Below are 10123 nucleotides of genomic sequence, written 5' to 3' on the forward strand. Positions count from 1 at the left end.
GAAGGGCAGAACCAACAAGACAGGCTTTAGGCACCTTTCCCTGTGAGACAAGCAGATCTAGGCTATATAATAGGGAAAAAAATGGGAAAAAAAGGGGGAAATAAAAGCTCCACTAACAGTGGAGCTCTCATATTGCTTCTTATCACCACTACTGAATGCTGTATTCCTAAATACAGATTTTTTTTTTTTTATTTAAAAGCTGCAACTCTTAACACCAAAGCTAAAAACAATACATTAAAAACACCGACAATTTCCTCCTAGGTTTTTCCTTTCGTCTCCTTGCAGAAATCTCTTCCCAAATACTCCACTGTGAAGACAGCAAGAGCTTCCAGAGCTCCTGGCTCTTTTCTTTAGTGCCAGAAATGCACAGCAAGGAAGTGCACAGACTTGAGCTCCCCAAAATCCAGCTCAGCCACATGAAGCATTCAAACATGAAGAGTCTCCAGGCTGAGAGTCCATGAACAACTTGGGCTCCTCCACCCAGAGGGGCTCAGATTAGGAAGATAATGTCATCAGACACCATGATCTGGTTGTCATCCTGCATGTGGGCCAGGGCCACCTTCACCTCAGCTGCCGAGAAGGGCTCAGGGTTGTCACGGTTGATGGATTCCATCATGTTCTTCAGGCCCACGGACTGGGCGTGGGAGGCTTTGAACACCTCCAGGAGAGCAGCCTTGAACGCTTTCAACCTGGTCAGAGGAGAAGGAATCACCCTTGGAGAATGCACAAAAATCCTTCCACTTGTTCCCAGCCCAGGATGCCTCAGCCCTTCCCCGTTCCAGCAGCAGCGCTCAGTAGGAAAGGCAAAAGCTGGAGCTGGGAGCATCACAGATGCATCTCCAGCATGGGACAACAGCCTGGAGCCACTGGGGGAGGTGGACACACAGGGACAGCCCCCACTCACCTTGGCTCAGCCAACTCCAACTTCTTCCCTTCACCAGCTCCTGAGGCTTCGGGAGTTTTCGGAGGGTGTGCCTGAACTGGAGCAGAAGGAAGAGTTACTTTCACCCTGTGCCTGGTGACCAAGTACCCAGAGAGCAAAAGTGCTGGGCTCAGGATAGGGGGTGATGCCAAACTGCCTCCCAGTACTGTTATTTATGGTTTGGAGGTGGATGGAAAAAACTTTATCAGCAATAGAATCACAAAACGGTTTGGGTGGGAAGGGATATTAAAGCTCATCCAGTTCCAAACCCTGTCATGGGCAGGGACACCTTCCACTATCCTAGGTTGCTCCAAGGCCCATGCCACCTGGCCTTGGACACATCCATGGATTCAAGGGAAGGCACAGCTTCTTTGGGAACCTGTGCCAGGGCCTCACCACCCTCACAGCCAAGAATTCCTTCCTAATATCCCATCTAACCCTGTCCCATACGGATATGTGGCTCTGAATGGTACTGTACCACGCCAGAGACCACAGGTAACAGCAGCACTGCTGCTCCCCAGGCTGTGCAGACCCAGCAACACCCTCAGGAGCCAGGTGTCACCAAACCCAGGGACTCACCCTGTGGCATCTCCTCCTCAGCGTCACTGAAGTCGTACGGGTCGTAGGAGCCCTCCTCGCCTTCCGTGCGTGCCTTCTTCCTTCTGTGGGGGGAAAAGAGAGGTCACCCAGGGGTTTGGATTGGAAGGGACCATTAAGGATCACCCTATTCCACCCTCTGCTATAGGCAGGGACACTTTCCTCTATCCCATGTTGTTCCAAGCCCTGTCCAGCCTGGCCTTGGACACTTCCAGGGATCCAGAGGCAGTCACAGCTTCTCTGGGCAACCTCTGCCGGTGCTATCCAGCCAGCTCTTTATCCATGAAATTATGACCTCCCTCTACTACAAATGGGGTGGGACAAATCATCTGGCTGAGTAAAACATGGAGTATTTCCCCACGGCCCATGGCAACCTCGGAAGAGGCTGGTGCCCTTTGCACCACGTCCCTCCCACTCCCTTGCTGTGGCTCCTACCTCCTTGTCTTGCGCTCCTCCTTGTCCTGCAACTCCTGATCTTCCTCAGTCTCAGAGTCATCCTCCACCGGCTTCCTGCGCTTTTTCTCCTTCTCCAGCACCTGTGTGGCGAAGGCAGGATGGACTCAGACCTCATTTTCACTCAAGCTCCTTTTAGGGACCAACCCCAAGCACCCAAAATCCTGACAATCTCAGGATCCCCTGGGAACAGAGGTACACCTTCCTCCCACCTTTTTGAAGTAGGCGAACTGCACTAGCTCCAGAGCTGCCTCAGCATCCTGCATATCCACAGTCTTGTTCATCCTGGCCTTGGCATGGGCTGTGGAGAGGCGGATCAGGGTCTCCAGGGTCCGGGCTGTGATGGGGGAGGTCTGGGGGGACAGAGAGAGGTGTCTGTGTGACCCTTCACTGACAGGTGTCACATCCAAGGTGGAAAACACCCATAAGAAGAGAGGCCTGTGCCTCAGTTTCCCTCCTCCTGGCCCAAGAAGGAGCTGCTCCCAGGGCTCACCCTGGCCACGTCTGAGTTCATCTGGCTCTGGCTGCGCAGGCGGGAATACTCCTCAGCGATGTAGCTCGCCGCCTCCTCGGTCAGCACGGGCTTGATCATCTTTGCTACGTGGATGTACTTCCTCATGAACTCCATGCTGACAACCTTCTCCCTGCGGGAATGCACATTAGCTACAGAGGGGATGGGCTTCCCATCCATTTATACCCTCTCCAGGGGCATCCAGGTGTGTAGGGAATTCAGCTCCAGATGTTCCCCACCTCCCTGGCACAAGAGATCAAGCAAGGCTCCCTTAGCATCCTACCCATGGATCAGCTGGAGCATCGCTGGCACTGGATACTCAGGCCAAACCCATGAACCCACAGTGCTGGACACCCTCAGGGAGCTCCAGGGGATGAAGGACTCACTTGCGGCGGTTGGGCCCGTGCAGAAGGTCATCGTGTTTCTCATAGACCTGCAGCTCCTGCTCCTCCTCCTGCATGAAGTCAGGGTCATCCGTAGCCAGCATCTCCACAGCACTGCCCAGGGGCATGGCTGGAAAGGGGAATGTACAGAGAATAAGGATTTTACCCTGTGAAGCAACTTCTGATAGTCCCCAAGAGCTGCCATCAAGGGGTGACTTGGCTGAGGAGGGATGGGACTCACCATCCCCATCCTGCTCGTTGGGGTTGCGGTAGCGATGCATCCGCAGGACGTGGTCCGAGATCTCCTTGTCCTGCTCGGGGTCCATCTGGTCCAGCACGATGAAGAGCAGGTCAAAACGGGAGAGCAGGGAGTCCTGCAGGCCGATGTTCTCCATGGGCGTCTTGTACTGGTCATACTGGGGAAGGACAGCGTGAGGGGTTACACGAGAGCCTCACTGGCCAGTCCTGGCTGCCAGGGAGGTTGGGAGGATCTACTTGGGCCAGGCCTAAAAGGATGGATGGATGGATGGATGGATGGATGGATGGATGGATGGATGGATGGATGGACACCTTATCAAACCCAGCCTGCTGAAGCAGTACAGCCACTTTTCCCCTCCTGCAAGTCTCTGATTTCCAAGGAAAACAAGTGTTTTTTGTGATCCCTGATCAGACACCAAGACTGAGGCTCATGACCAGCATGAGGCTGCCCAAACACCCAGGCAGAACCAAAACAGAGTGAGAAACCCCAGGAGCTCCTCTCTCTTACAGGAAAGCCACGACCACAACAGACACCAAACCGACAAGGTCTTCGCTGTGCCACGAATCCAAGTCACTGGTTTGGGAGATCTTTTGGAATTCACCAGCCGCCTCCTCCCTTCTCCAGGGAAGGGTAACACCAGCACTCACCCGGCCGTAGACGGGGTTGGCGGCGGCCAGGACGCTGCAGCGGGAGTTGAGGCGGGCCTGGATGCCGGCCTTGGCGATGGTGACCCGTCCCTGCTCCATCACCTCGTGGATGGCCGTGCGGTCGATGTCGGACATCTTGTCGAACTCGTCGATGCACACCACGCCCCGGTCGGCCAACACCATGGCTCCTGCTTCCAGGCGCCGCTCCCCTGGGATGGGACGGGGGAAAACAGGGTCAGCCACCCCCCACTGGCCCTACACATCTCCTGCCTTGCCATATCCATCACGCCTGGGATGAGGGTGAACCTCAAGGAGCAGCAGAATCCTTCTGCTCTATGACCCATCTCTATAGCAGAGAGAATGCTTAGGGTAAGGATCAGGGTTAGGAATGTCTTCCCATGAGGAAGGCTGCTAGATGTGGCACCAAGTGGAAGAAGAGGAAAGAAAACCACCACCTAAGAGAGGTGGAAAAAATATCCCAAAACATGGGATCCCATGATCCCAAATGATCATTAACATAAAGCTTCTGGTGGGGCAGGTCCTGCAAGTGTCACTGCAGAACCAACACCATAAAATCACTAAGGTTGGAAAAGACCTCCCAGATCATCAAGATGAGCAGCCTTGGATGCTACAGAGTCCCTGCCAGGAGTTAACAGCCATCACCCCAGTGCTCCTCACCTGTCTCCTGGTCCGTGGTGACGGCAGCGGTGAGGCCAACGCCGGAGGAGCCCCTGCCAGTGGTGGGGATGGCCCGGGGTGCTGTGCTCAGCACATACCTCAGCAGCTGGGATTTGGCCACAGAAGGGTCTCCTGGGATGGAGAATGGCACATTTAGGAATAACTCATCCCCTGGATACCAGCTGCACCATCACCCTGTGTCTGGTTTGGGGGTGTTCAGAGCAGGGGCAGGTGAAGGGGAAAGGGGACAGAAGGGTTTTGTTCAGTCTTCATAAATTAAGGTAAGCAGATGATCTTCCCACTATCAATAAACCCATGGGAAGAAATAGAGAAGGTGGAGATAAGAGACTTGAGGTGATGGGACAAGAGGCAATGGGGACAATTCAGAATATAGGAAAATCCAATGGGACACCAGAAACAAAAAAAAAAGTCTCCTTGACCATGGGCAAACACTGGGATAATGGCTCACAGAGGCCATGGAGTCCCCTAGAACCATGGAATGGTTTGGATTGGAAAGGACATTACATGTCACCTTGCTCCAACCCCCTGCCATACGCAGGGACGCCTTCCACTATCCCAGGTTGCTCAAAGCCCCATCCAACCTCGCCTTGGACACTTCCAGGGATCCAGGGGCAGCCACAGCTTCTCCAGGCAGCCTGTGCCAGGGCCTCCCCATCCTTACAGGGAACAATTTCTTACCAATATCCCATCTAACCCTGTCCACTGGCAGTGGGAAGCCATTGCCGCTTGTCCTGTCCTTCCAGACCTTGTCCCAAGTCCCTCTCCAGTTCTCCTGGAGACCCTTTAGGCACTGGAAGGGGCTCCAAGGTGTCCCTGGAGATTTCTCCAGGCTGAACAACCCCAGCTCTCCCAGAGCAGGGGAGGTCCACTCCTTGCACTCCTGTCCAAGGTTTCCTCTGCACACTTTCTAACAGGTCCACACTTTTCTTGTGCTGATGACTCCACATCTGCACACATCTCCATCCTTGGACATGCTCAAAATCAACTGGAAAAGTCCCAGAGCAACCTGACCTACCAGTGACACTGGCTCAGACCTGAGCACATCCCTGGACCAGGAACCTTCAGATGTCCTTTCTAACCTCAGCTAGGCCACAAAACTAAATCCAGAACCTTCCCTCACCCACAACAACACCAACCAAGGGTGCCTCTGCCCAGCCCTCCCGGACCTATCAGCAAGATGTTGATGTCTCCTCGGATGCGGCTCCCGTTCTCCAGGATCTTCTCCACCCCTCCCAGCAGCATGCAGAGGATGGCCTTCTTGATGTACTCATGCCCATGGATGCTGGGAGCCAGGGATCTGGCCAGCTGGTCAAAGATATCCTAAGGCAGAAGAGCATGGCCCGTCACATGGGCTGGAGCAAGCAAGAACAAGCAATACTTCAAAAGAGCATTTCAGCCCAAATTTCAGCGCATTCCTATCAGAGCCACATGGATGAAAATTATTTGGAAAGGAAAAGACTGTTGGCCAAAGTTGTCTTTCACAGTGGGATTTAACTTAAATCCAGGACAATCTTGTCACTGTCACCTAAACAAGCACTGGAAGCAGTGAGAGCAAGGAAAGCTACAAAGGAAAGCTCTGAGCATGAGAGGCTGGGGCAGAACCCCATTATCTCAGTCTGGGGTGAGAAAAGAAGTGTTTCTCCTGCAGAGCAATTTCCCCAGAAACCTGCTGGTAGGGTCAAGACACAGCAGAGCTGCCAGCAGGAAGGATGCTCTGCAAGCAGTACAGAAGCAGCAGGAAAAACAACTGATCATAATCTAAGCAGAAAATTCAAAGAGAATTAGTTAGATAATCCAACAACCTGCTAAGAGGGTTGAAGAGTTACCTGCAACCCAACAAGAACCTTCTTAGCCACATGCCAAGCTGAAACTTCATGCCTGGAGACAAAACTTAGATACCTTGGAGCGGCTTTTGCTGAATCTCTTGATTTTGGCCACGTCTGAAGCAGAGTAGAGAGGCCTGAGGTCTTTGCTCATCTGCTTCACGTGGCAGGCAATGAGGATGGTCCTGGAGAAGGGACACAGCTGTGGTCAGCTCTGCAAACCCCACAGAGACACAGCAGAAGCTTCCACAGGGCCATCACTTGCTCTAGGAAGCCCTGGAAGGGGGTGGGAAGCTTTGATAGCTGTAGCACTTTTGATCTGACTGTGCTGGACTATCAGTGGAGCATCTTCTAAAAGCATCCAAACCCTTCTGGGCACAGCTGGAAGTCACAGCTGCACATTGTGAGAGGAGACCTCACCACAGTCTACAGCTTCTTCACAAGGGGAAGTGGAGAAGTGGCACCAACTGGGTGCTCTGGTGACCAGTGACAGGACCCAAGGGCTGGAGCTGGGTCAGGGGAGGTTTGTTTTGGATATCAGGGAAAGGTTCTTCCACCAGACGGTGGTTAGGCACTGAGAAGGCCCCCCAAGGAACGGGCACGGTCCCAAGGCTGCCAGAGCTCCAGGGCTGCACAAGGTGGCATTGCTGGGGTGTCCTGTGCAGGGCCAGGAACTGGACTTGATGACCCTTGTGGGTCCTTTCCAATCTACTAAATAGGATCAAGGTGCAAACCACTTCCAAGTGTTTTAAGCCACTGTTTGACCCAACTCTCTGATGGCCAGCTGCCAGATTTCACCTTCCAGAGACCCAGCCAAACAGGGTGAGGGGGCTGAAGCCCCAGGAAGACCCACCTGAAAGTGCCTGAAGTGTAGCCCCCTTTCTTCCCTGGCAGGCAGCGGTATGTCCCCACCACCTGGATGCGGTCCCCAGGCTTCACCCTGTCCACCAGGTCATCGTCCAGAACCACATCCACCGAGCGTGGCAGCTGCCCCGCCGGGGCCTTCTCAGGCATCTCCTGGATGGTGATGGTCTGGTGATCCTTGTAGACCGAGAGGCCAAACTCTGTCTCCAGCGGGTTGTTCTCTTCATCCTAAAGCAGGAACCCAAATTAAAAGATGAGCACCATTTTTCAGGAGAGCAGGGAGGACACAGGGTGCATCACCCACCCCACACAAGGCTGTTAAGAAGGGTTGTTTAGCAGGACTGGAGGCTGGAGCTCACCAGCTCCATACTGAAGCTGGCACATCCTCCCTAGAGGAACCTGCTGCTGCTTCACCTCACCTTTGTAGGGTAGATGGAGCTGGATGGGAAAGCATCCAGGGAGGTCATGTCTGCGTATCGGCGCTCAATTGTTTTCTTGGTAGCTGGGCAATAATGGACACTCCGGACGACTTTCGGACGCACCAGAGAGCCTGGGGTTGGAAAAGAGAGGAGTTAGGGGCTGGGATGTCCCACCCCTCTGTCAGCAGACAGCCCCCAAAAGGGTCTCCAAGATTAAAATTACTTGGGTCACAACTCAATGTCAAACATGGACAGGACTGGCTGATTTTAAAGACCATCCCAACACTCAAGACCTTCAGCCAAGCTCCCTGGCCCAGGCTGCCAGGATACAGAATCATAGGACGGTTTGGATTGGAAGGAATATTAAAGATCATCCAGTTTCACTCCCTGCCATGGGCAAGGACACCTTCCACTATACCAAGTAGCTTCAAGCCTCAGTCAGCCTGGCCTTGGACACTTCCAGGGATTCAGGGGCAGCCACAGCTTCTCTGGGCATGCTGTGCCAGGGCCTCACCACCCTCACAGAGAAGAATTCCTCCCCAGTATCCCATCTAATCCTACCCTCTTGTCAGTGTAAAACCATTGCCCCTTGTCCCAAGTCCCTCCCCGCACCACAGCTCCTGGAGGGCTCCAGCTCCTCCACAGCAAACCCCTGGCCCCTCCACACCCGCAGCCCCTGGGTGTCCCCCACTCTCACACTTTGTCACGATGCCCTCCACGCAGACGATGCAGCTGAGGAAACAGGCTGTCAGTGTCCGTGGGGACACGTGCTTGGAGCCAAAGCTGCCCTCCAGCCCGATGTAGAAGTCCTCGTACTGCTTGGCGTAGGTGGCATCGACAGAGGCGACGAAATCCTTCAGGGCACGCTGGAAGGCGATGAGCTCCTCGAAGGCATTGCTCAGGAGCCTGAAGCATGGGGAGGTCACAAAGCAGGTGGGTCACCCCCTTCCTCATCAACACTTTTCCCCACACACCCGCTTGCTCCACAAGTTTGCCAGGAGCAGGAGGTGAAAAAACCTGAAGCCCATCACAAGGCTGTGCGAGGTGCACTGGCACCAACAGCCAGGAGGAGAACAATTCCAAGCATATCTAGAAAGCCTCACATGACCCTGGCCAGATTGGCCAGGCTGGTCCAAAATATCCCCGAGCGTCCCCAAAAAGGCTGAGAGAAGTGGGGTTGGTCAGCCTGGAGAAGAGAAGACCTTAGAGCGCCTTCCAGTGCCTAAAGGGACTCCAAGACAGCTGGACAGGGACTTGGGACAAGGGCATGGAAGGAGAGGACAAGGGGGAATGGCTTCATGCTTCCAGAGGGAAGGGTTAGGTGGGATACAGGGAAGTAATTGTTCCCTGTGAGGGTGGGGAAGCCCTGGCTTTCACCAGAGGACAAGGTTTGGTGCTTTCTTGTGACAAATGACCTGCAGAACCAGGGCTGGACCTTTGAAACCCCTCTCAAGCGCAGTGCCCCAGGTGCCCCACACCCACCTGCTGGCTCTCTTCTCGTTCTTGCGCCGCAGGTCGTTGATGTTGACGATGAGCCGATACTGGTTGTCACTGATCATGTCCCGGACCTTGCTCTGGTAAATCCCTTGGTCTTCCTGCAAGTAGGAGTGGGGAGAAAAACACCCAAAAGACAACTCACTTTGCATGTCCGCCTGTGTGAAAAATACCCCAGGAGCCCATTCCTGCAGAGCTGGATCCCCTTTATCCCACCGGCAAGCAGGAAGGGGCAACACAGGGACCAGGTGCTCCCTAAATCCTGGTAGGAATGGTGGGACACAGGAACCAGGGGCTCCCAAGCCCCTGGGATACATGGCGGAGAGGATCAGGTATCTCCCAATTCCTGGGGGCATGGATCAGGGGGGACGGACGGGAAAAGGGACCAGGGGTTCCGGAACTTCGGCAGTAGAGCAGTTTCCGAACTTCGGAAGTAGTCTATTTAGGGAGTAGACATGGGGCGGGGGCGCACAGGGATGAGATGCTCCCCAGTCCCCGAGGATACAGGGGGGAGGGGACATGGGACACGGATCAGGTGTTCCCCAACCCCGGGGGGCATGCAGGGGACGCAGCACCCGCGCCTCCCAGCTCGTCTCACCTCATCGTCCAAGAAATCGAGGTAATCGCGCTGCGCCTCCCGCAGCTCCGCATCCTCCAGCCCGCCCGCCGGCGCCGCCATTCTGCCGGCAGCCCTGGGACGGATCCCTCCGCCGCTGCTGCTGCCGGGGTAGGCGGTGAGAGCCGAGGGAAGCCGAGGGAAGCCGAGAGAAGCCGGGCTGGCCCCGCGATCAGGCCCCGCGATGCGATCAAACCCCGCGATCAAACCCCGCCGCGCTCCCGTTTCGCGCCAAACGCGGCTCCTTTCCCGCCACCGCGCGGGAAGCCCGTCCCCGCCCCGCCCCTTGGCGCTGCTGATTGGTCAGCAGCTCCCGCGCCAGCCAATGGGACGGCGAAAAGGTGATAGACAAGACAGTTAGCTTATCAAAGTGCAGGGGCGGGCCCGGGGCGGGGCCAGGGGTAGCGGGGATCGGAATTGATCCCGGCTCCGGCTC

General features: G+C 55.1%; 1 protein-coding gene across 1 annotated transcript; it reads right to left on the reverse strand.

The window, feature by feature from the left end:
• Positions 1 to 170: 170 nt before the first annotated feature.
• Positions 171 to 10123, reverse strand: MCM3 (minichromosome maintenance complex component 3). The gene is made up of 17 exons (XM_053938036.1): positions 9670 to 10123; positions 9060 to 9172; positions 8275 to 8483; positions 7578 to 7708; positions 7148 to 7386; positions 6371 to 6479; positions 5638 to 5791; positions 4451 to 4582; positions 3773 to 3981; positions 3108 to 3282; positions 2870 to 2996; positions 2466 to 2616; positions 2185 to 2325; positions 1955 to 2055; positions 1502 to 1584; positions 905 to 980; positions 171 to 689 (listed from the first exon to the last, which is right to left on the reverse strand). Exons 1-17 carry the CDS (start codon positions 9748 to 9750, stop codon positions 491 to 493), a joined length of 2430 nt encoding a protein of 809 aa, XP_053794011.1. The 5' UTR covers positions 9751 to 10123; the 3' UTR covers positions 171 to 490.

The sequence above is a fragment of the Vidua chalybeata genome, chromosome 3 (genome assembly GCF_026979565.1).
Source record: "Vidua chalybeata isolate OUT-0048 chromosome 3, bVidCha1 merged haplotype, whole genome shotgun sequence".
In the NCBI taxonomy this organism is placed as follows: domain Eukaryota; kingdom Metazoa; phylum Chordata; class Aves; order Passeriformes; family Viduidae; genus Vidua; species Vidua chalybeata.